Source organism: Mobula hypostoma, chromosome 5, assembly GCF_963921235.1.
Source record: "Mobula hypostoma chromosome 5, sMobHyp1.1, whole genome shotgun sequence".
In the NCBI taxonomy this organism is placed as follows: domain Eukaryota; kingdom Metazoa; phylum Chordata; class Chondrichthyes; order Myliobatiformes; family Myliobatidae; genus Mobula; species Mobula hypostoma.
In genome coordinates, this window is record NC_086101.1 from 181,095,787 (window position 1) to 181,123,411 (window position 27,625).

The 27,625-nt window shown below is 41.3% G+C and overlaps 1 protein-coding gene across 2 annotated transcripts in view; it reads left to right on the forward strand.

Moving 5' to 3' along the window:
* Nucleotides 1-27,625, forward strand: part of LOC134346361 (15-hydroxyprostaglandin dehydrogenase [NAD(+)]-like) — an 81,047-nt gene that overhangs the window by 14,573 nt on the left and 38,849 nt on the right. The window contains exon 2 of one of the 2 annotated variants that reach the window (XM_063047707.1): nucleotides 10,189-10,312. The exons of the other annotated variant lie outside the window; for it this stretch is intronic. Within the exon in view, the coding sequence (XP_062903777.1) occupies nucleotides 10,189-10,312 (124 nt within the window). The remainder of the gene's footprint in view (nucleotides 1-10,188; nucleotides 10,313-27,625) is intronic. 2 annotated transcript variants of the gene reach the window in all.

Here is a 27,625-nt window from a genome sequence, read left to right on the forward strand (position 1 = left end):
CAACCTGAGAGTTATCTTTAGAGTAGAGGAGGCCATGGATACTTCATCTTAGATCTTCAACAACACCTTATGTTCCGTCTGGGTAGCCTCCAACCTGATGGCATGAACATCGACTTCTCAAACTTCTGCTTATGCCCCACCTCCCCCTCGTACCCCATCCGTTATTTATTTATATACACACACTCTTTTTCTCTCTCTCCTTTTTCTCCCTCTGTCCCTCTCACTATACCCCTTGCCCATCCTCTGGGCTCCCCCCCCTTTCCTTCTCCCTGGGCCTCCTGTCCCATGATCCTCTCATATCCCTTTTGCCAATCAACTGTCCAGCTCTTGGCTCCATCCCTCCCCCTCCTGTCTTCTCCTATCATTTCGGATCTCCCCCTCCCCCTCCCTCTTTCAAATCCCTTACTCACTCTTCCTTCAGTTAGTCCTGACGAAGGGTCTCGGCCCGAAATGTCAACTGTACCTCTTCCTAGAGATGCTGCCTGGCCTGCTGCGTTCACCAGCAACTTTGATGTGTGTTGCCTGAAATTCCAGCATCTGCAGATTTCCTCGTGGTTGACATTTTGAGTCCAGGAGGCAGATGGAAAATAGACTTAGAGTTACCTGCTCATTCCAAGCATGATACAGCTCCCGCAAAGCATGGTTATGCCCTGGCAATCCAGAGCCCCTAACAAAATAAAGAGGTGGTGTCAATCAAAATACGTTGCAGTTGTACATGATGTTACTAGGGCCACACCTGGAACATTGTACAGATTTGGTTACCCTGTTAGTGGAAAGACATAATTAACCTGACAAGAATGCAAAGGAAGCTTACAAGATTATCAAGTCAAGTCAAGTCAGGACAAGTTTATTGTCATGTCAGCACGTACTGGGAAGTATATGTGCAATGAAAATCTTGCTTGCAATAGCATCACATGAATGTAAGTACATACAACACACAGAAAATAAAATACTGTGTATTCACAGTATTGGCAGGCTGAGTCATAGGGAGAGGGGTGCTGCAGGCGTGACTTCTTTGATTCCTTGGAGCGCAGGAGATTGACCTTATAGAGCTGTATAAAGTCATGAAGTGCATAGATGGAGTGAACACACACTTAGTTCTATAAACTCAAAGGTTTCAGGTGTAAGGGGAGGATTTAATAGGAATTTGAGGAGCAGCATTTTTACACAGAAAGTGGTCAGTATATTGACTGAGCTGCTAGAGAAAGTGGATGAGGCAGGTACAACAGCACCTTTAAAAGGCAGGTTCATGGATAGGAATGGTTAGGCAAATGGGTCAAGGGGAGGCAAATACCAGCTTAGAAGGGCATACTCTATGGCATGGACAACTTGGGCTGAAGGGTCCGTTTTAAATGCAGTGTCACTTTACAACTCTGTAACTTGCGTCACCCTAATATACTGAAATCACCGGGTAGGACATTGGACAGTCCGTGATGGAGCGCACTTGGTAAGCGCACTCCTTATACACACCCGCACGAGCGTGCGCGCACATGCCCACACACACACACACACACACACACACACACACACACACACACACACACACACACCATTGCCATTCTGCCGTCATTGCACTGCGCGTATGCATTTCACTGTCTTCCTTGGTATATTCTCATAATGATTTTTAAACCGAGCTGATGCACTCGCGTTGGTTCTATAGTGCCTTTCCAACCAACCATACACAGCAGAATATCCCATTTCTTTAGTACTGAGGATGTGCAAATTCTTATATGTTGTTTGTATTTAAGGTAGATACTTTTGTTTATTTTGTAATAGGATTGTAGTTATATTGTGGGGTGCATCATAGTCTAATTCATATGTAGTCTTCAGTTAACTTTGTGGATCATTAAGGATGGTGTGTCCTGATGCCTAATAAAACGGAGTTCTTCGCTGTCAGTCCAGAGAGAGATGGGGGCTGTCAAGAGTTCACACTGGAAGAATAAGTATGAAGCTGTAACTGTGCTTTCCAGTAGATAGCTTTTTGTAAATATTGGCAGTTTTCTTTTCACTATTTTCACTAATTTTTGTAAGTTTGATTTTTGAAGCACTTAATAAACACCCTTCCATAAAGAGTTAAGCAACTCCAGCCATTTTTTCCTTGGGTCATAACCCAGTATCTGAAACAGTCAGATTACATTGAACATACCAGAAGTGTAAAGTGGTAATATTTCATTAGGAAATTGTAAAATTAGGACAGACAATTGTAGAATTCTCAACTGGGTACAGAAATCATTCAAGATGGCGCTGGAGAACCTCAACAACTTCAGTCTGATGGCTAATGAAAAAAGGATAGCAACTAAATACTTTGTTAACTCTTGCTTATTCTGGCAAATGATCATCGCAAGTGATAGTCTGTAACTTCCCTTTGGACTTGGAGGCAATTCCATGTGGCGGAACTGAGGCAAGGCGAGGTGGCCGGCCCATCGCCAAGCACCTGGAAGAGCATGAAAGAGCAGGGTCCAGGCCCCAGAGCGTATCGATGGCCCTGAACACAATGTTCGGGCAGATACTTACAGGCCAAATCGACACACTGAAGTCTGGCATATCCAAGTGGCAGAACCCATTGTTCGGACGGAGATTAAAGCACCGGGCCAGATTGAAAAGGTCAAGGTGTCAGGGTCCGAGGTGAGGTACCGGCCGATTAAGATCGCTGCTCCATGATTTTTCCTCATCTCGAGCTCTCTTTATGGGCTTCACTTCAGAAACGTTTCAGAAACGTTATTTGCTTGCAGTTACTATTTGCATGATGTTCTTTGTCATTGCACATTGGGTGCTCGACGGTCTTTTAATTGGTTATTTTATTCTTTTATTTTCTTATGGACATGATGTGGTTTTATTCTCCGCACGTTGGGTGTTAGGCAGTATTTTTTTCCATAAATATGGGGTTTTTTTGGGGAGTTTCTCTGTTTCGTGGCTGCCTGTTAGGAGACAAATCTCAAGGTTGTTTAATGTATACATATTTTGATAATGAATGTACTTTGAACTTTGAAATAGGATGATCTTGTTAGAGATTGGTGAAAATTTTAAAAGAACTGCAAATGAAACAATAAAATGCTGAAACAATAGAGCAGGGCAGACAGGATCTGTGGAAGGAGCTACAGAGATAGCATTTCAGGATGTAACACGCACAAATTGCTGAAGGAAATCAGCAGGTCAGGCAGCATCTGTGCAAGGAAATAAACAGTCAATGCTTGAGGCTGAGACCCTTCACCAGGACTGGAAAGGCAGTGAGATGAAGCCAGAAGAAGTAGGTAGTGGGGAGGAGAAGGAGTACAAGCTGGCAGGTGACAGGTGAGACCAGCAGAGGGGGGTCCAAAATACATTTCAGGATGGAGACCCTTCATCTGAAAATGCTTTAAATATTAAAACTCTGGTTAGACCTTCAGCTGGTATATGGTTTTCAAAACTGTACGTTGGGGCACAACGATTCAGGAACAGCTTCTTTTCCTCTGCCATCCGATTTCTGAACGGACATTAAACTCAACCTCACTACTTTTCTATTTCTATTTGTTTTTTTTTTCTTTTTACTCTATTCATTTAATTTGGCTATTTAATTTATATATATACCTACTGTAATTCAGTTTTTTCTCTATTATTATGTATTGCATTGTACTGCTGCTGCAAAGTTAACAAATTTCACCTACATATGCCAGTGAGCTTAAACCAGATTCTGATTCTGATTCTGAGAAGGATTTCAACGATTTATGAAGTTCATAAAGTCATAGAGATGTACAACACAGAAATGAGCCACATCAATACTGATCTTTTTGATCATCTACATTTATCTCATTTCTCTGTTGTAAGTTCATATCTTGCCTGTTCAAAAACCTGCCTCAATGGAATATGGTGATTGTATCTGATTCCTGCACCTTATCTGGCAGCAAATTCCAGATATCAGCCACTCCCTGTGTAGAAAATAATTTCCCCGCTCGCCTTAAACCTCTCCTGCCTCGTTTTTGATAACCCCTTCTATGGGAAAAGTTTTCTGATTAACTACCCTATCTATGGTTCTCCTGTTGACATCTGGGGTTGAGAGGGTGAACAGCTTTAAGTTCCTCGGCTGAATCACTGAGGATCTCACGTGGTCTGTACCTACTGGTTGTGTGGTGAAAAAGGCACAACAGCGCCTCTTTCACCTCAGACAGATGAAGAAGTTTTGTATGGGCCCCCAAATCCTAAGAACTTTCTACAGGGGCACAATTGAGACATCCTGACTGGCTGCATCACTGCCTGGTGTGGGAACTGTACTTCTCTCAATCGCAGGATTCTGCAGAGAGTGGTGCGGACAGCCCAGCACATCTGTAGATGTGAACTTCCCACTATTCAGGACATTTACAAAGACAGGTGTGTAAAAACGGCCTGAAGGATCATTGGGGACCCGAGTCACCCCAACCACAAACTCTTCCAGCTCCTACCATCCCGGAAACGGTACCACAGCATAAAAGCCAGGACCAACAGGCTCCGGGACAGCTTCTTCCACCAGACCATCAGACCGATTAATTCATGCTGGTACAATTGTATTTCTATGTTATATTGACTGTCCTGTTGTACATACTATTTATTATAAATTACTATAAATTGCACATTGCACAATTAGACAGAGATGTAACATAAAGGTTTTTACTCCTCATGTATATGAAAGATGTAAGTAATAAATTCAATTCAAATTCAAATTCAAATTCAAATTTGATATACTTCCATCAGATCTCTGTTCAGCCTTATCCACTCTGGGGAGTACACTCCCAGTCTGCCCAATCTCTTCGCACAATGAACATCCTCCAGTCCAGGAAAAATCCTGGTGAATCTGCTCCACACTCCTCCTAGAGCAGTGACAGCCTCCCTCTTGTGCCTTGATGAGAAATGTTGCAATACTCTAATGTTGGTGAAACCAGTGTTTTGAAATTTTGCAGCATAAACTCTATGCCCCAACTTATGAAAGAAAGCAACGCTAACTAGCCTCCTCCTCCTCCTCCTTCCTTTTCATTCCAACATCTCCCCCCCCCCCACCCCTTCTCAGTCCTGAAGAAAGATCTTGGCCCGAAACGTCGACTGTGCATTCATTTCCATAGATGGTGCCTGAGCTGCTGAGTTCCTCCAGCATTTTGTGTGTGTTACTTTGGAATTCCAGAATCTGCAGAATCTCTCGTTTTGACGATTCGTTACCATCCTGTCTCATTCTGTTGGCACACTCAGGGAGCTATGCACTGGAAGTCTAAAGTCCCACTGTTCATCAGGATTCCTTAGTGTCCCACCATTTACTGTATATGCCCTAGCCCCTTAGCTGACTTCTAAACAGTCATCACATTGCAGGTATCAGTATTAAATTCCATCTGACAATGCTCCCCCTCTGTTTCTTATATTCTGCTGTAGTCTTAAAAGTCCATCCTAGCCACCCAAAAATACCAGCAGACTGGACAGGCTTCAAAGTCATGTTTCCTACATTCACATCCAATATGCATCACAAGCAACAAAAATCAGCACCAGCCCCTGCAGTGCATAAAGGTCAGGCCATGATGCACTATCAATTACTCCAAAAGACTGGAAGTAGAGTAAATACTGAAAGGCTTTTACTAACAGTAAATGGACCAACGTCCATGCTGAGTATCTGCCCCAGGACTGAGGGAGAAGCAGTGACACAATCGCCTTTATTCAGGGGTCTGTGGGAGGACCCACAGGAGCTGTCAGCAGAGGGGTGTGTCCAGGCATGTCCAGACAGGTAACCCAGTTGCAGCCTATATACATGGTTTACCACAGGTATTTCCAAATAGAAAAACGTCTTTCTTCCACCATCTTCTGCCTCTGATCACCAATGCAATATTGTGTGCAATTAGTTGGTTTGCCTTGTATTCCATGTAAAGTACTGTGCAAAAGACTTAAGCACATATATAGAGAGCTAGGTGCCTAAGACTTTTGCACAGTACTTTATTTGTCAACATGGAGCAGAGAGCGAGTTTCTATATCCGGTGGGAGCAAAGGATGTTGGGAATGGTGAGGGTGGAGCTCCGCGGGTGGCAGAGAAGGAGTGCCAGCAGTGGCGGGGGATGGGGGGGTGGTTGGGGCTCGTGTGGGTGCAGGCAAGGTCATTTGACTCCAAACAATTGGTTTATTGATCATTACAGAATGTCTCTCTGGTGCTTCCCGCTCCCTCCCTGTCTCCCTTTCCCTTTTCCCAACCTTTTCTCCTTGCCTCCTTCCCACTCTCAGTCCACAATAGAGACCCTTAGCAGAATCAGGCTTATCATCACTCACAAATGTCATGAAATTTGTCTTCTTTTGTGGCAGCAGTACAGTGCAATACATAAAACAACAACAGGGCTGTGCAAAAGTCTTAGGCACCCTAGCTATATATACTCTATGTGCCTAAGACTTTCACACAGTACTGTACCTTAACTCTGTGTTCCACATTACCGTGCAGGGCAGTGGAAGTGCCTTTAAAAAGTCCATAAAGATAATATCAGAAACAGAATCAGAATCAGAATAAGGTTTATTAACAACCAAGAGAAAATCTGCGGATGCTGGAACTCAAAGTAACACACACAAAATCCTGGAGGAACACAGCAGGCCAGGCAGCATCTATGGAAAAGAGTTAACAGTCAATGTTTCAGGCTGAGACCCTTCATCACGACCCAGACTCAGACCTAGAACAGCCTCATCTGCTCTCAGGATTAGGCTTTTAGTTCCAGAGCTAATGAAATGCCCTCTTCTTCAAAGTAAGGCGCTTTCTTTCCTCCACCATCAACGCAGCCCTAACACATAACTCTTCTATTTCGTGCATATCAGCCCTCACTCCATCCTCCTGCCACCCCACTATGGATAGGGTACCTCTTGTCCTCCCCTACCATTCCAATAGCCTCCATATCCAGCATATAATTCTTCTTAACTTCCACCATCTCCAATGGGACCCCATCACCAAGCACATCTTTCCCTCACCCCTATTTTCTGCTTTCCACAGTAATCGCTCCCTATGTAACTCCCTTGTCCATTCGTCCCTCCCCACTGATTTCCCTCCTGGTACTTATCCATGCAACTGGAACAAGAGCCACGCCTGCCTCCACGCCTCCTCTCTCAATAACATTTGGGCCCCAAACAGTCCTTCCAGGTGAGGCGGCACTTCACTTCGGAGTCTATCAGGGTCATCTAATGTATCCGGAGCTTCCCGTGTGGCCTCCTGTATATCAGTGAGGCCTGACATAGATTGGGAGACCACTTCACAAGCACTTATGTTCTGTCTGCCAGAAAAAGCAGAATGTCCCAGCAGCCACCCATTTTAATTCTGCTTCTCATTCCCATTCTGACATGTCAGTCAACGGCCTCCTCTACTGCCACAATGAGGCCACACTTCAGCTGGAGGAATAACACTGTATATTCCATCTGGGTAGTCTCCAACATGATGGCATGAACATCGATCTCTTGAACTTCCAGTAATGGCACCCAGTTCACTATTCTCCATTCCTCCCTCCCTCCCTTCCTCCCTCCCACCCTCCTTCCCTCTCTCTCTCTCTCTCTCTCTATCTCTCTCTCTATCTCCCCCCCTCCCACCCACCCCCCTCTCGTCTTCTTCTCCCCCTCCCCTTTCTTCCATGGCTTTCTATCCTCTCCTATCAGATTCCCACTTCTTCAGCCCTCTATCTTTCCCACCAATCGACTTCTCAACTCTTTACTTCACCCCTCCCCCTCTCCCAGTTTCACCTATTACCTACTTCCTTATACTTCTTCCTCCACTTGCCCCACCTTCTTACTCTGACTTCCCGTTTTTTCTCTCCAGTCCTGATAACAGGTCTCAGCCCTGAACTGCGACTGTCTATTCTTTTCTATAGATCCAGCCTGGCCTGCTGATTTCCTTCAGCATTTTGTGTGTGTTATGCTTGGATATCCAGTATCTGCAGATTTTCTCTTGTTTGTGTTAAATATAAATATTTCCTTCTAATACATTCCTCTCTCAGTCTTCTAAACTCCAGTGAGTACAGGCTCAGAGCCATCAACATTAACCTGTTCATTCCAGGTTCATTCTTGTGAACCTCCTCTGGACCCTCTCCAATGCCAGCACATCCTTTCTTAGGTAAGGGGCCCAAAACTGCTCACAATGCTCCAAGTATCTGATGAATGCCTTATAAAGACTCAGCATTACATCCTTGCTTTTATATTCTAATCTCAAAATGAATGCTTCCAGGAGTTCCAGGATTTAGACCAATAGTAATGCAAACAGCTTTCATTCATAATAGAAGTGCGTAATAGAAGCTTGGAGAGAAATATCGTACGGTAATCTATTTAAATCATACTTTCATTTTTGCAGCCAAAAGAAAATATGTCACTTAAGTACATGAAAAGTTCATCCACTGATATTTCTAGCAGTTATCACTGTACCATTAAGTCAGCTTATTAACAAGAAACTGGGGTCTTGGAAATAGCATTGTTAAATTGTATTTGAGATATGCATAGGTAGAAGTACTCTCTCAGGGCATATCCTCCACAAGAGGAGGAAATAGGTGAAATATTTAAGGGGAACCTGAGGGGTGACCTCTTCACTCAAACGGTGGTGAGAGTGCAAAACAAGCTGCCAAGTGATGGATGCTTGTTCGATTTCAGCATTGGATAAAGACATGGATGGGAGGAGTATGGTCTGGCTGCAGGTCGATGGGTCTAGGAAGAATAACAGTTTAGTATGGACTAGATGGGCTGAATGGCTATTTTCTGCACTACAGTGAAGCCATATGAAACAATTCAAGCACACTTTTAAGTGGAAAGAAAGACAAGCATTTAATTGCCTTATTTGACTTCAAAGCCGCTTGCACTAATTGACGTACTTCAGAAGCAGTTTGAACTCCAAAAATAGGGCAGTGACTTGAGCATGGCAAGCTCCCATGACCATTGCATGAAAGGTTAGACCAGGATTTTGTTTCCCGCGGTAAAATGATGTTTGTCACAAGCTTAAGGCAAACTGCAGGCAAACCTCTGGCAACTTCCTTGGCAGGAAACATCTTTTTTTTTGATGCTGGTGCTTGCCAAGGTCAGCTCACACAAATCCAACTGTTATGCTTCAATTAAGCTGGCTAAACTCCCTATTGCAATGAGGAATAATCACAGGCAGCGAACTGGGAAAAAAAAAATGAAGTCATTATTTTGAACAATTTACAGAGCACAAAAGAAAGATTTGAGTTGAAGTCCCACTCCCCAAACTCCGCCACATTCCACATAATTTTTATATTTTTGTTTAAATTATTCAAATGAATATGCTTTGTCCTGATCCTTTGGGAAATAAAAGGTTCCTTGTCAGGTGGGAATGTGCAACGGAGAGGTCTAAAGAAGGCAGCAGAGAATCAATGAGCCCAATATTAGCAGGTCATTGAGGGAATTCATTCTAACATTAATTTAAAATTCAGTTTCACTTATAAGGTATAACTATTTCAAATTCAATAGGTTCAATAGGTACATTTAAAGTCAGAGAAATGTATACAACATACATCCTGAAATTCTTTTTCTTCACAACCACCCATGAAAACAGAGGAGTGCCCCAAAGAATGAAAGTTAAATGTTGGAACCCAAAGCCCCCCAGCACCCTTTCCCATGCATAAGCAGCAGTAAAGCAACGATTCCCCCCCCACCAGCAAAAAAACATCAGCCACCGCGCCCCCCCCCGCCCACCTAGCACTCAAGTGTGCAGCAAAGCATCAATAAAGACCCAGACTTGCAGTACTCCAAAGACTATTCGTTCACCTGGCAATTCAACATTCCACAGGTTCTCTCTCTCCCTGATAAGGGAAAAAGAGGTGTCCCCATTTCACCATTTCACCATTTCACCATTTAATTAGCCATTAAGAAACATAGAAGAGTCATTGAATTTCAAAAAAAACTATCCGATTTTGAATGGCCTAGATAGTGTGGATTTGGACAGGATGTTTCCAGTAGTGGGAGAGTCCAGAAGCAAAGAGTAAAGCCTCAAAATACAAGAACATTGCTTTAGAACAGATATGAGGAATTCCTTGGCCAGAGGGTGATGAATCTATGGAATATATTGCTGCTGTGGACAGCTGTGGAGTCCACTTATTACTGTTCTTGTTCAAACAAACAACAGGAGCTTCTGCTATCTTCAAGCTGAAGGGAAGGCATGCTTTTTGGAAGCATTGGTTTAACAGCTCGTACTTCATCACATGTTGTCAATGGTGTAAAGGAATTCTCTTCATCTTTCAGGTGGTTATATGTGACATCAACCATGAGCTAGGGGCAGTCACCAAAGCAGAATTTGATCAGAAATATGGGTCTAGTCGAATTACATTTGTCTGCTGCGATGTCACATCCCAATCCCAATTGAAAGGTCAGTAGATGTTTTACAATTAAAGATTTCTTGTTAATGGACATTGAACTGTCAAAAGTTAAAACCCTCAGACATTGTTTTGCACTTTGAAATTAATGCAGTCATTACTAGGTCGGTCAAACGCTCAACCATTTCATGGAAGATCTAAACTAGGGCTCTGAAAACTTCCAGGTGGCTAAAATGGAATGATAATCAGGGTTGGCACCTGGTATGAGGATATAGTGGAGGCCATTCGTCACAGCATTGTCTAGCCCACACAAAGTGCTGGAGGAACTCAGCAGGTCAGGCAGCATCTATGGAAAGGAATAAACTGTCGATATTTTAGGCTAACACCCTTCAGCTGTCCTCGGCCCGAAATGTCAACTCTCTATTCTTTTCCGTAGATGCTGCCTGATCTCCTGAATTCCTCCAGCATTTTGTGTGTATTTTCCAGCAGCTATAGAATCTCTTGCATTTATTATCTATCCCAGTTCTTTGAAAGCTTTCCTCACCCCTATTCTTACCCTCTTGACCTGTAAATTTCTTTTACAACCTTTCAATTATTTGGCCAACTTCTAATTAAAATCAGTTACCTGGCTTACTTTCTGCTGTCTTTCAGAGAACGCTTTCTAGTTCTTATAACCCAATGCCTAAAATAAAATGTTTCCCCTAATTCCCTCTTGTTTCCACTGTAAGTTACATTAAGTTTGTGCCCCTTTGGTTACTGAAGCTTCTGTCATTGAAAAGGATTTACTTACCCTGTTAAAACCCTTCTTTTTTTGAACACCTCCATTAGGTCTTCCACTAACCTTCTCCATATCAAATAACCAATCCCTGTGCAAATAATTGATGATAATACACCAACTGAGACTTAGCTGGAAATTTATACAGGTGACTGGCCCTGATTTCGGCAATAAGCAAATAGGCTGTATTTGCATAGGTTTGTTTTTTTTTGAAGATTATGTGAATAAAATCTATCATATAAACCCATAGGGCATAGGAGCAGAATTAGGCCATTTGGCCCATTGAGTCTGCTCTGACATCCCATCATGACTGATTTATTTTCCCTCTCAATCCCATTCTTTTGCTTTCTCCCCCTAACCTTTGATGTCCATACTAATCGAGAACCTATCAACGCAAACACGAGGAATTCTGCAGATGCTGGAAATTCAAGCAACACACATAAAAGTTGTTGGTGAACAGCAGGCCAGGCGGCATCTCTAGGAAGAGGTACAGTCGGCGTTTCAGGCCGAGACCCTTCGTCAGGACTCATCTAGTCCTGATGAAGGGTCTCGGCCTGAAACGTCGACTGTACCTCTTCCTAGAGATGCTGTCTGGCCTGCTGCATTCACCAGAAACTTTGATGTGTGTTTCAAGAACCTATCAACCTCAGTTTTAAATGTATCCAATTACTTAGCCTTTATGCACCATTAAATATTGTAATTAAGCCTTGGCAGAATGGCTTATAATTTTCCATCCCCAGTGGCCCTGCTCGCTACAATTCCCCTTACAGCAAGGTACAGTAGTATAATGGTTAGCACAATGCTTTACTGTACCAGCACCCATGGTACAATTCCCACCGCACTGTCAGGAGTTTTCATGTACCCCCTGTGACCACGTGTGTTTCCTCCAGGTGCTCCAGTTTCCTCCCACAGTCCAAAGACCTACTGATTGGTAGGTTAATTGTTCATTGTAAATTGTCCTGTGATTGGGCTAGGATTAAATCGAGCTCAAAGGGTTTACTCCATGCTATAGGGCAATAAATAAATAAACATTTAAAACCCTGGAACCAAATATTCTACTCTCACTTTCTGTGTAAACTGTGACCTTATACAGTTGAGTTTTAGTTAGTTGCTTATTTTGATGAATTGTTACCAAAAGCCATCAGGGAGATATTTAATTCAAATTCCTCAAAATTTATACTTTTCATCAAGGAATAACGTAGAACAATAAAGACCAGAGATTCCACATAATATTTATTTAAAGCTGCAATGAACATGTGCATCCAGTCTTTCTTACACTGGACTATGAGGTTTACTGTGTTACAGGACTATTACTGTTCGTAAGATTATTGAATTTGATGCAGAAAAGGGAGTGGTTTAGCCATTGTTCCCATTCTGAGCAAAATGAACATTAGGTTTAACCCACTCTTCATCACTGCTTTTCAAGTATACTGTATACATGAAGGTTTTTGTTCCAAACTAGCTCTTCCAAATCTCACTAACCTCTCACCAATTAACTGAAATCCCCATCAGATTTCACGAACCCATGGACACAACCTTAATATTTCTCTTTTGCCCTATTTAGTTACTTACTTATTGTTGTAACTTCCAGTATTGTTTATGTCTTGCACCATACTGCTACCACAAAAACAAATTTCATGACAACACACACAAAACGATGGAGGAATTCATCAAATTGTGCATCAGCATCGGAGGGGGATAAAGAGTCTGCTGAAAGAACTCAGCCTTAAGCATCGATTGTTTATTGCCATCCACAAATTCTGCATGACTTTCTGAGTTCCTCCAGCATTTTGTGTGTTGCTCAAAATTTCACATGTTCAATGATAATGAACCTGATTCTGAATTCTGATCCTATATAACATACTTATTGACCTCTATACCCTGGAAGGAGAATCTTTCTGTTCATAACCACAAGATTCTGCAGGTGCCAGAAATCCAGAGTAACTCACGCAAAATGCTGGAGGAACTCAGCAGGTCAGGCAGCATCTATGAAAAATGAATAAACAGGCAACATTTCGGGCCAAGATCCTTCATCAGGACTGGAAAGGAAGGGAAAGATGTCAGAATAAGAAAGTGGAGGAGGTGAAGGAGGACACGCTAGGTGATAGGTTAAGCCAGGTAGGTGGGGGGGAGGGGAGAGACGAAGTAAGAAGAAGGGGGGTAAAATGTGGAAAAAATAATAGACTGAAGAAGGACGAATCCAATAGGAAAGAAGACTGGACCATGGGGAGAAAGGAAGGAGGAGGAGCACCAGGGAGAGGTGATAGCAGGTGAGGAGAAGAGGTAAGAGGGGGGTCTGAGTGGGGAAATGAAGAAGAGGGTAAGGGGGAGGGGGAAAATTTACCAGACGTTGGAGGAATCAATCTTCATGCCATCAGGATAGGGGGTTCCTAGACAAAATATAAGGTGTTGTTCTTCCAACCTGAGAGTGAAATCAATGTTCATGCCATCAGGTTGGAGGCTACCTAGATGGAATATAAGGTGTTGCTGCTCCAAACTGAGAGACAATTTCAATCCCCATTGCCATTCCAGCACATTGGACCATGGCTTCCTCTTCTGCCAAGATGAAGCCACTCTCAGGAGGGATTATGTGTATCCTTTTGCTCACCCTGTCTGGGCCACTCATTAGTTTTACACAGCTTTATCTGTTTTGTTTGAAAGCAAACAACCCAGCTATCTTTTAGCAGGTCAGGCAGCATATATGGAGAGGAAAAAAAGAGTCAATATCTCAGGTCAACACTTTGGAATTCACTACTCAAGGAGTCTTGAGGAAGGGTCTCATCCCAAAACATCACCTCTTTATTCTTTCCCATAGATGCTGCCTGACCTGCTGCTGAGTTCTTTCAGCATTTTGTGTGCATTGATGTGAAAACCCCCCATGAGCACTCCTTATCCTCTTTACCTATTCTGACCCATATGTGACTACAGACTGTGGCAATGTACTGCCCTCTGAAAAGGCCCTGCAGTTCAGAAAAAAAAACTAAAAATGGCAATAGATGCTGGCTTGTGAGTGAATTCAGAACCCTGCTCTTGTCCCACAACAATCATGTCAATGGGATAAGGGGAGAAAATGAAATGAGAAGCTGCATAAGAAAGAAATAACTGGCGAAATGCTCTATGCCCAGCATAAGACACTGTTGAGTCAAAAGTTGACAACAATAAGGGAAAAAGTCACTTACAAATCTAATTGTATTATTCTTCAAAGCAAAATCTGACATAAAGATAAACATAGGGTCAGTCAGCATCTGTAGAGATATAAAAAGAGTTGATATTTCATATCAATGATCTCTCACTAGGTACATACATATACATACACCTAAGAGTTATGCTTAGTACTGTATATGGAGCAAACAGCAGGAGAAAGTGATTGAAGCAGGGAGAAAAACAACATTTAAAAAACATTTGGATAAATACATGGTTAGGGAAAATCCAGTGGCATATGAGGCAAATACAGAAAAATGGAACTGTTTAAATAGTTATCTTGTTTGGCATGGATGAGATGGACTGAGGGCCCGTTTCTGTGCTGTATTGTTCTATGGTTCTATCACCATAACTTTCAATGAATGGTATGGATTTGTTTGAAATTTCTGCTCTGCTTGGTAGGGGAGCTGTCTGACTCTAAGTGAATTATTTACTCACTTTATTAAAGTAATGAGACATACTATACCAGATGATTTTTGTTTTTTATCATGATTTTGAATCATTTAATGACTCAGTCTCAAAGTTAAGTTGAGTTAAGGTGGTTAGTTGAAATGAAATGAAACACAAATAGAGTTCAAAACCACCAACATGGATAATTTCATTTACCACAACTCACTCTGAACTGATTCTGCAAACTGCACACGCACTTCTAGGAATCTGTCCAACTCATGTTCCCAGTATTCTTTTTTGTTTGCTCAGTTTTTCTTCTTCTGCACAATGGTTGTGTGTCAGTTAGTCTCCGTTTATACATTTTTTTTGTAAAATTCTCTTTCCTTTTTTCCTGTAAATGATTGCAAGAAAATTAATCACATGGTCATTGTGACGAGAGGCCTAAGTGAGGATGGTAAGGCCCCAAGTGCTGGAGTTATCCAGAGTCTAGAAAAGAGACACGATTTCAAGACTGAGATGAGAACAAGGTTCTTGACTGGATACTAGAGGAAAACCTGACGAGACTAGATGAGAATCCAAATGAAACAGAAATCCTAAATACAATCTCAGCCTGAACCAAACTTGAGCTGACTATTGAGGACTGAAGCTGCATTCAGATGCTCTTTAAATGTCAAAACATGGCCGCCAATTAGCAGAGCAAGCCAGAATCTTTAAAGGGGCCATGCCAGCTATCCGTTCTGCAGAGAATTGGAACTGGCACGGTCAGGTGCGTACCGTAAAAATACTAGCTGGTAACATGTACATACTTTGGTAATAATCTTGCTTCGAACTTTGTACATCAGCTTTTGACAAGCTTCACTGATTCTGTATCATTACTAACTACAACTTAAGTCATCAGTATCATTTATTTGTTTATTATTTATTTGCACATTTTGTCTTCTTTTGTATATTGATTGTCAGTCCTTATGTATGACTTTCATCAACTGTATTGTATTTCTTTGTTCTGCTGTGGATGTCTGCAAGAAAATGAATCTCTGGGAGGTATATGGTGACATACTGAATACATATTTTGATAATAAATTTACTTTAAACTTTGAACAGCGAATCACCATCATGATACAAATGACCAGTGCAGCCAAACTTCAATGCATGTTAGATCACCACATCATTTTTAGCAAGTTCCCTTCTCTTGTTTCCTGGTCAGGATATTGCAGTCTGTGACTTGAAAAACGGTTAGGCTGGCCAGATAACATCTACAGGACAATCGAGAGCTCTTCATCTGAGCTGAAAGCCGTGCAATTGTTTAACTTCCTTTGGCTGCGTTTCATGTAGTTAAAGTGTTCGAACATCAGTTAATTTTTCCTGTCAGATACTCTCTATATCTGCAATATCTGCAGATATACAGTACTGACCAAAAGTCTTAGGAGCATATATATGCCTGGATGCTTAAGTCTTTTACACAGTACTGTATTGTTAACGTGGACCGTACAGTGAGTTTGCAAATTTGGAAAGAGCATAGATATGGGAATGTCGAGGGTGGAGCACTGTAGGAGGGGTGTGGGAGAGGTGAGAGAGCAGATGTGCCCGGGGTGGGGGTGGCACAGGTGCAGGCACACCCAGCCCTGAGACACTAGGCAAGGTCAGTTGATTCCAAACAACTGGTTTATTGATCATTACAGAATGTCTCTTTGGTGCTTCCCGCTCCCTCTCCTCAACTCCCCTACTATGCAAAACTCTATCCAGCCTTGTCTTAAATATATTCACTGAGGCAGCCGCCACTGCTTCATTGGGTACAGAATTCCACAGATTTCCCACTCTCTGGGAAAAGCAGTTCCTCCTCATCTCCATTCGAAATCTACTCCATTGAATCTTGAGGCTATGTCCCCTAGTTCTGGTCTCACTTACCAGAGGAAACCACTTTCCTGCCTCTATCTTATCTATCCCTTTCATAAATTTATATGTTTCTATAATACCTCCTCTCATTCTTCTGAATTCCAGTGAGTACAGTCACAGGTGTCTCAATCTCTCCTCATAGTTTAAACCCCTCATCTCTGGAATTAACCTGGTGAATCTGCTCTGCACCGCCTCTAAAATCAGTATATCCTTCCTCAAGTATGGAGACCAGAACTGCACACAGTACTCCAGGTGCAGCCTCACCAAAACCCTGTATAGTTGCAGCATAACCTCCCTGCTCTTAAATTCAATCTCTCTAGCAATGAAGGCCAACATTCCATTTACCTTCTTCATAGTCTGCTGCACCTGAAAACCAACCTTTAGTGATTCATGCATTTTGAGTTGAGAGTTAAAGGGCAAAAGTTTAGGGGTAACATGAGGGAGAAATACTTTACTCAGGGAGTGGTGGCTGTTTCGATCAAGCTTCCAGCAGAAGTGGTTGAGGCAGGTTTGATGGTGTCGTTTAAAGTTAATTTGGATAGATATATGGACAGGAAGAGAATGGAGGGTTATGGAACGAGTGCAGGTCGGTGGGACTAGGTGAGAGTAGGAGTTCGGCTCGGACTAGAAGGGCCAGGATGACCTGTTTCTGTGCTGTAATTGTTATATGGTTATATAGTTATATGCACAAGTCTCCCAAGTCCCTCTGCACAACAGAATGCTGCAATCTTTTACCATTTAAATAATAATTTGATCTTCCATTTTTCCTTCCAAAGTGGATGACCACGGTTTATCAACATTGTGCTCCATCTGCCAAACCCTTGCCACTCACTTAGCCTATCTATATCGCTCTGCAACATCTCCATATCTTCTGCATAATTTGTTTTTCCACTCAATTTAGTGTCATCAGCAAACTTTGATACATTACACTCAGTCCCCTCCTCCAGATCGTTAATGTATATCATGAACATTTGTGGGCCCAGCACCGACCCCTGCGGCACACCACACATCACTGATTGCCAAACAGAGTAACATCCATGTATGCCAACTCTGTTTTCTATTAGTTAATGAATCCTCTATCCATGCTAATACATCACCACCAACTCTATGCATCCTTATCTTATGGATAAGTCTTTTATGTGGCACCTTATCAAACGCCTTCTGGAAACCCAGGTAAATAACATCCATCTGCTCTCTTCTGCCCACTGTGCTTGTTATATCCTCAAAGAACTCCAGTAAGTTTGTCAAACAGGATCTGCCTTTGCTGAATCCACGCTGCATCTGCCTGATGAATCCATTTCTTTCCAGATGCCTTGCTATTTCTTCTTGAATGATAGCTTCAAGCATTTTCCCCAACTAGAGATGTTAAACTAGTTGGCTTATATTTACCTGCCTTATGTATACATCATTTTTTGAACAGTGGCATGACCTTCGCCATCTTCAAATCTGCCAGGACCTTCCCAGAGTCCAAAGAATTTTGGTAAATTATGACCAAAGCCTCTACAATAACTTTTGCCACTTCTTTCAGTACCCTGGGATGCATTCCATCAGGACCAGGGAACTTGTCTATCTTCAGGCCCATAATTTTGCTCAACACTACATCTTTAGTGATAACTATTGCATTGAGGTCCTCATCTCCCATCGCATCCATAACATCTCTCTTTGGCATATTAGATGTGTCTTACATCATGAAGGCCAACACGAAATAGTCATTCAAAGCCTCTGCCATTTCCTTATTACCCAATATCAATCCACCCTTCTCATCCTCCAAGGGACATAAGTTCACTTGGGCCACCCTTTTCTGTTTTATATAATTATTAAAATCTTTTACTATCCATTATACTTCGTGCAAGTTTATTTTCATAATCTAGCTTCCCTTTCCTTATTGCTTGCTTAGTGGCTCTTTGTTGCTTTTTAAAGTTTTCCCAATCTTCCAGTTTCCCACTATTGGCGACTACCCATGAGCTTTTAGTTTGATGCCTTCTTTTATTTCCTTCATTATCCAAGGCTGGCTCTCCATGCCCTTACTGTCCTTGCTTTTAGCTAGAATATACTTTTGTTGAGCACTGTGAAAAATCTCTTTGTGCGTCTTCCACTGTTCCTCAACTGTCCCACCATATAGCCCGTGTTCCCAGTCTATACTAGCCAAATCCTCCCTCATCCCCTTGTAGTCTCCATTGTTTAGGCATAATACACTAGTTTTGGATTGAACTATTGCACCTCCCATTTGTATAAGAAACTCATCCATACTGCAATCACTATTTCCAAGAGGATTTCTGACTACAAGATCACTAATTTGAGCTGTCTCATTGCATAGGACCAGATCTAAGATAACACGTTCACTTATAGGTTCAGTAACATGCTGTTCAGGAAATCTATCACAAATGTGTTCTATAAAGTCCTCCACAAGACTGCCTCGACCAACTTGATTCACCCAAACTATGTGCAAGTTAACAACCCCCATGGTAACTGCTGTTCCATTCTTTCATGCCTCAGATATTCCTCTGTTTATTATCTGTGCCATTGTGACGTTATTATTCGGTGGCCTATATACAACTCCCAGCAGTGATTTTTTTTTCCCTTTACTATTCCTAATCTCTACCCAGATGGATTCAACGTTCTGTTCCTTAGATTTGATATCGTCTCTCACTATTGACCTGATCTCATCTTTAATTAAGAGTGCTACCCACCTTCCTTACCTTCATGCTTATTCTTCAATACCTGATAACCTTGGATATTTAATTCCCAATCCTCTCCACCCTGCAACCACATCTCTGCAATGGCCACTAAGTCATATCCCTTCGTACTGATTTGTGCCACAAGTTCACTGACCTTATTTCGAATACAGCAAGCATTCAGATAAAGTGCCCTTACACTCATGGTGCTTTTATAATCTTGTAATCTTTTTCTCTTTTGCACTTGACTTTTTTTCACTCCGTTCTTACTTTTCTCTTTTTTATCTTTTGCTCTTACTTTATTCACACTTTTCTCTTTTACTTTATCCATACTTCTCCAATCTGTTGAACCCAACTCCCTACTATTTAGTTTAAAGCCCTATCCACAGCCCCAGTTATGTGATTCACGAGGATCCAGGTCCCATCATGGTTCAGGTGGAGCCCGAAACATTGGAACAGCTCCCTCCTTCCCCAATACTGGTGCCAATTTCCCATGAATTCAAACCCACTTCTCCCACACCAATCCCTGAGCCACGCATTTAACTCTTTAATCTTCTTGACTCTATGTCAATTTGCGAGTGGCTCAGGGGGTAGTAATCCACAGACTACCACCTTTTTGGTTCTGCACTTTAATTTAGTCTGTAGCTGCTCATATTCCCTCCACAGAACCTCTTTCCTCATTCTACCTATGTCATTGGTGCCTACATGGACCATGACAACTAGATCTTTCCCCTCCCACTGCAAGTTCCTCTGCAGGTCAGATAAGATGTGCTGAGCCTGGGCACCAGGCAGGTAACACAGCCTTCAATACGCTCTATCTTCATGACAGAGAACTCTGTCTATTCCCCTGACTATACTAACCCCAATTACCACTACATTTCTCTTCTCTCCCTCCTCTCTTGAGTGGCTCGCTGAACTACAGTGCCACATCCTTCCTACAGCCCCCACTCTCATCCACACAGTGGAATCTCAGAATCTCAGACCTGTTGGACAAGCTCAAGGGCTGAGGCTCCTCCAGCACTGTCCGTTGGATCCCACAACCCACCTCACTCTCTGTCACAGACCGAATTTGAGGCAGCTAATCTAATGGGTGTGACTGCCTCCTGAAACAAAGTGTCCAGGTAACTCTCCCCCTCCCTGATGTGCCACAGTGTTTGACGCTCAGATTCCAGGTCATCAACTTTGAGCCCAAGTTCCTCAAGCAGCTGCAGATGTGGTCACCAGGAACCACAATGGGGTCCACCAGCTCCCAGATCATGCAGCTGCAGCAATTACATTTATTTATAATATACTTCTTACAGTAATTTATAGTTTTATTATTATGTAATGCAATGTACTGCTGTTGCAAAATAACAAATTTCACAGCACATGCCAATGATGTTAAATCTGATTCTGAATGTGGTGTTGGCTCTTATTGCTGTAAGTAATGGATTCGCCACTCTGTTCAAAGTTACGTTGACAGAGCAGTTAGTGCTGCTGAGCAACTCAGAAAGTTGTGGATACAGGTCAGCATATCATAGAAAATAGCCTCCCATCCATGGACTCTGTCTGTACTTCTCACTATCTCAGTAAAGAGGCCAGAATGATCAAAGACTTCATCCACCTCAGTCATGTTCTCTTCTTCTCTCTCCCATTAGGGAAAAGCCTGAAAGCACGTATGAACAGGTTCAAAGACAGGTGCAACTCTGTTGCAATAAGCCATTTAAATAGCTCTGTTGTTTGACAAGGTGGCCTTTTAATTTCACAATCAACCTCTATGACCTCGCACCTTATCACTTATCTGCACTGTATGTTGTGTATTTAATATTTCAGTGTATTGTGTATTTAATATTTACATGTGAGTAATGCAGTAAATACTGTCTATTGTTTGATTAAACATTTGTTTAGTTAATTCATTACCGATTATATGTAAAGGTACGTGAATGGTATACAGGCATTACGCTACCCAATTTCCCTCGGGATTAATGAAGTATATCTATCTATCTATCTATATCATAAGTAAAGACACAAAGTGTACACAGTCACCTGGTTTCCGCGTGTTTTTCTTTCAATTAGTTTTATGTTTTAGAGTTAAAAATGCAACAGAGATGATGAGGAAGTTTTAAATGAACCTGACGACTACCTACCTGTCGAAGCGCAGCGAGATGTTCAAGTTCAGATTTGCAACAGCATCTCCTCCACAGTCTCCATCAGCACAGGTGCAGCACAAGACGATTTGCTTAGCCCCCTGCTCTACTGGCTGTGTGGCTAAGCACAGCTCCATTGCCAGCCTGGTATGAAAACACCAATGCCCTTGAAAAATCCTACTATAAGTAATGGATACAGCCCAGTCCAGCACGGGTAAAGTCCTCATCACCTTTGAGCATATATAAAATCCTAAAGGGATTGGACAGGCTAGATGCAGGAAGATTGTTCCCGATGTTGGGGAAGTCCAGAACAAGGGGTCACAGTTTGAGGATAAAGGGGAAGCCTTTTAGGACAGAGATTAGGAAAAACTTCTTCACACAGAGAGTGGTGAATCTGTGGAATTCTCTGCCACAGGAAACAGTTGAGGCCAGTACATTGGCTATATTTAAGAGGGAGTTAGATATGGCCCTTGTGGCTACGGGGATCAGGGGGTATGGAGGGAAGGCTGGGGTGGGGTTCTGAGTTGGATGATCAGCCATGATCATAATAAATGGCGGTGCAGGCTCGAAGGGCCTAATGGCCTACTCCTGCACCTATTTTCTATGTTTCTATGTTTCTATACACGAAGCACTGTCTCAGGGAAGCAGCATCCATTCTCAGGGATACCTATCAACCAGGTGAGGTCATACTCTCTTCTTGTTGCTATCATCAGGAAGAAAGTACAGGAGCTCCACAATTCACACTACCAGGTTCAGGAACGGTTATTACCCCTCAACCATCAGGCTCTTGGACCAAAGGGTTTAACTTCACTCAACTGGACATACCCCATCACTGAATTACTCCTACGAACCTATCAACTCACTTTCAAGGACTCTTCATCTCATGTTCTTGATATTTATTGTCTATATATTAGTTCTTTCTTTTTGTCTTTGCACGGTTTGTTGTCTTTTGCACATTGGTTGAATCCCAAAGTTGGTGCAGTCTTTCACTGATTCTGTTATGGTTATTATCCTATCATTGATTTATTGAATATTCCCACAAGAAAATGAATCTCAGAGACATATATGGTGACATATATGCACTAGGATAATAAATTTACTTTGAAATTTGAACTTTTAAACTTTGAGTTTTAAAAAATTCAGCACTTTTTTTGCAAGAGCAAAAAGACGCTCGAGTTAAGAAGAGAAGAAAAAAGAATGAATTCATAGGTTCATAAATAATCTGGGTAATAATAATCATAAATTTCAAAGGAACAGAACTATCTAGTTATGTTGGAAAGATTGATGTGTACAATTGCACAACAGATATCTGGATTTTATATACTGAGTGAATTGAGTAGTATAATAAAGCATATAGAATAGTCAATGAAGAGTGAATTTTGCTGAATGCATTGGGTTTAAAAGCATTAAGTTTGCTCAGAAGTTTAACTGCTCCAACCAAACCAGACAAAATTAGCTTTGCTGATATCACGAATGTAATGTAGGAATATTGAGAACTGAAACCATTGTTGATTGCAGAATGCTTTAGGTTTCATAAGCAGAATCAAAAGAAAGGAGAGACCATTTCAGCATACGTGACTGAATTTTTAAAAAAACTGAGCATTGTCAGTTCAGTGATGGGCTTGATGGGGCACTAAATGATTGTTTAGTTTGTGGAATCTTTCTAGAAAGCATTCAAAAACAGCTCCTATCTGAAAGACAACTCACATTTAAAAGAGCAGTTGAAATTTCTGTATTGACTGAAATAGCAGGCAGTGACGCAGATGAACTGGAGTCAGGAATGAAAGTGACCATGAACAAAATGGAAACATCTAAACAGAAACCTTCCTAGCCAAACACATCTTGCTACCGTTGTGGCAGGGACTCACATTCACAGGACCAATGCTGATTTAAAGGCAAAATTTGCAGAAAGTGTAACAAAGTAGGATACATACAAAGACCACGTCAGGCAGACAAAAATAAATGGACCGTACAGGGAAGAGACAAAGATAAAAAGACAAGTTATGGTTTCAAAAAAAAGCACTAATTTGCATGCTGTTGATGAAAAAATCTGATCATGATGAGAATGACACTGTTAGAGATTGGCAGGTATAATGTAGTGGCCATCACTGAATCGTGGCTGAAGGGTGATTGGAGTTGGGAGCTGAATGTCCAAGTTTACACATTGTATCGGAGGGATAGGAAAGTAGGCAGAGGGGGTGGTAAAGGTCCACTGGTAAAAAATGGCATCAAATCAGTAGAAAGATGTGACATAAGATCAGAAGATGTTGAATCCTTGGGGGTTGAGTTAAGAAACTGCGGGGGTAAAAGGATCCTGATGGTAGTTATATACAGGCTGTATTTCAGAGGAGTAAAGGAAATTACAGCGGTATGAGAAAAGAGATGACCAAAGTAAATTGGAAGGACCTGCTGGCAGGGATGTCAGCAGAGCACCAAATGGCGTGAGTTTCTGGGAAAAATGAGGAAGGTGCAGGACATGTGTACAGTATTCCAAAAATTAAGATATACTCAAATGGTGAAATATTACAACTGTGGCTGACAAGGGAAGTCAAAGCTAATGTAAAAACAAAGAGAGGACATACAACAAAGCAAAAATTAATGGGAAGGTAGAGGATTGGGAAGTTTTTAAAAACCTACAGTGAGCAACTAAAAGAATTATTAGAAGGGAAAGATGAAATACAAAAGCAAGCTAGCAAATAATATCAAAGTGGATAATAAAAGCTTTTTCAAGTATGCAAAAATAAGAGAGAGATGAGTTTGGGTATAGGACAGCTAGAAAATGAGGCAGGAGAATTAATAATGGGGGACAAGAAGATGGCAAATGAACTAAATGAGTATTTTGCATCATTTTTCACTGTGGAAGACACTATATTTAAAAATTAACTGTTTCATCTGCTCTCTCTGCTCTGGTTGTAAATGAGCTAATTCTCATCAATATTTTCTAGAATTGTTGAATTTGGTAACCTGGCAGAAATAACGTTGGATTTAAAGTGAGTTTCAGATGAATCATCCATTAAGTTTTTAGAAAGATCAGACTCATTATTGACCACAACAGACATAGTAGCAGCCTCTGTCTCATAATATGGTTTTATCATATTTATATGACACAGCTGAGTTGGCTTTCTTCGATCTGGAGTTTTTATCACATAATCCACATGATTTACTTTAGATTTAATCTCATAAGGACCATGAAATTTAACTTGTAATGGGTTCATTTGCACCGGGGAAAGAACCAACACCTTATCTCCAGGCTTAAATAACCTCATCCTAGCTTCCTTATCATACCAAGTTTTAATCTTCTCCTGAGCCAATTTTAAATTTTCCTTGGCCAAGCTACAAGCTTTCTGTAATCTTCCTCTGAATTTCAAAACATAATCCAGCAAATTAGTGTGTATCTCTTTATTAACCCACTGTTTTTTCAACAAGGCCAAAGGTCCTCGAACTCTATGCCCAAACACAAGTTCAAAAGGACTAAAACCCAATGATTCCTGTACTGCCTCTCTTACTGCAAAAAGTAGTAAATGTATGCCTTCATCCCAGTCCTTTTCATTTTCCACACAATATGTCCTACTCATAGTTTTGAGGGTAGAATGGAATCTCTCCAAGGCTCCTTGTGATTCTGGATGATATGCAGATGAGGTAACTTGTTTTGCTCCCAGTTTATAAACTATCTGCTGAAACAATCCAGACATAAAATTACTACCTTGATCAGATTGTATTTCCTTAGGCAACCCAAAATAAGTAGAGAATTTTATAAGAGCCTTTGTCACAGTTTTGGCTGTTATATTCCTAAGAGGTATTGCCTCTGGAAACCTAGATGCTGTGCACATAATGGTCAGCAAATATTGATGTCCAGTTTTAGTTTTTTTGCAATGGGCCTACACAATCTATAATAGTTTTGGAAAATGGCTCACCAAATGCTGGGATTGGTTGCAGTGGGGCCACTGGAGAAACTTGATTAGGTTTACCCACAATTTAACAAGTATGACACGTCCTGCAAAATGTCGCCACATCTTTTCTTAAACGAGGCCAGTAAAAATATTTAAAAACCTTGTTCATAGTTTTCTTTACACCTAGATGGCCACCCAAAAGCATACTATGAGCCATAGTTAAAATCCCATTCCGATAAACTTTAGGAACTACTACCTGGTGATTAACTTCCCAATCCTCACTTGCAAGAACTGTAGGAGATCTCCACTTCCTCATTAATACTGCCTTTTCAAAATAATATCCTACTTCCACTTTCTCAATTTCACTCTCTGGAAGAGCTTGTTCCTTTAATTTAACTATCTCAGGATCTCAACCCTGCTCTGCTATCATCTCCTTCCGAGATAAAGGCGAATCTTCATGGTCAGACTTACTACCAAAATCCTGATCAAATAATGAAGGTAAGAAAGTTTCTGATACATCCTCAAAATTCACATCCCAAGTTGAACAGTCATGGGTAACACCCTCATCCTGTACATCAGTCTTTTTAGCCATAGCTCGGGTTACAACACAGGAGGAATCTGTGTTAGAATCCCTCTGTGGTTCCTCAGAAATATGCTTTATTGTCAAATGCACTTCAGGAAAAACTAGTCCACCTGCTAAGTCATTCCCTAACAAAAGAGAAGCATCATTCACAGGTAAACTGGGTTGTAGTCCTACTTTAACAAGCCCTGTAACTAACCCTGACCTTAAATTTACTCTATGTAAATGTACTGGCATAAGGGCACTCCCAACTCCTCTTATATAGGTTACCTCACCAATGTCAGACTCATCACTAAATTTTAGAACACTGTCTAACATTAGTGATTGAGAAGCTCCAGTATCTCTAAGTTTTTTTTATTGGTACAGGATTGGATCCCTCTTTCAAGGATACAAATCCTTCAGTTATAAAATGTTCATATCCCTTCTTAACTTGGTCAGACTCTGACAAAACTTCATTGGTATTTATCGAACTCTGTGGATTTACAGGTGTTTCCATATGCTGCACACAAGCATCTGGGACTGCTTCCTTCTCTTTCTTTTTCAGTTGAAAACAGTTAGCTATTATATGCCCAGGTTTCTTCAAATAATTACAGATAAGACCAAAATGTCTTTCCTTCACATGTCTCCCTTCATCCTTACCTTTCTCACTAACTTCAGATTTAATTTCTGGTTTACCTTGACTCTCTGTGCTAATTTTCCTTTTAAAAGTCCTACCTGGAGAAAATTTATTCTTATGAACTAAAGCATAGTCATCAGCTAATTTAGCAGTCTCCTGCAATGTAGCAGTGCCCCTTTCATTTAAGTCTGTCCTCACTTCAACAGGAATGCTCCTTTTAAATTCCTCCAGTAAAATCAACTCTTTTAATTTATTATACTCCCCATTCACATTTTTAGAGGAAACCCATCTCTCAAAACACACAGATTCCTTGTAGGCAAATTCCACAGATTTCTTCAAATTTCTGAATCTTTCTCTATACGCTTCCGGAACCAGTTCATACACCTTCAATATATGCTGTTTGACAATATCATAATCCAGTGCTTGCTCAGCATTTAAAGCTGTATAACCTTGTTGTGCCTTGCCTTTAATTATACTTTGTAACATCACTGGCCATCTCTCTTTCCGCACTCTAAACTCAGAGCAACAATTTCGAAATGTTAGAAATATTTGTCCACTTCTGCTTCACTAAATGGAGGAGCCAAAATAACCTCACAACTAGCAATAAACAGTTTCTTAGAACCGGAAGCCTGATTCTCGAATTTTAATTTCTCCGTCTGTAGCTCAAACTCCTTTTTATCTGCTTCTCTTTCTTCAAATTCCCTCTGTTTATTTGCAGCTTCTATCCGACATCGTTCCAAGTCAGGTTCTACTCTAAGCTTTTCTAACGCTACCTGTTCCAGGTGTAACTGGATCGCTGCTTTACTTACAGGGAACCTATCTAACTCCGCTTTGTCAAAAACACCCAAATATATAAAATGTTCCACGATTTTTCTCTGAATTATGGGCTTTGTTGTAACCTTCGTAATTCTTTTAAGGTCCAACCTTCTAGCAATTTCAGATACATCACCCTTATTCACCTTTGCTAAAAACTCTGGGTTTGGTGATTCCATAAAGTCGTCAATAGTCATTGCTGCCGAATACCACGCACACACCAATCAAACAAAAGAATTGAGTGTTTCCCTTTTCCACATCAGGTTGATACTTAAACAAGCACTTAAGCTCAAAATTGGAACATATCCCGATGTGCCCCCAAATTATGTCACGAGACCAGCAACAATGGATATAGAAATGAGTCAGGTTTTATAAAAATAATCAAACATTTATTAAATTCTGGTCAA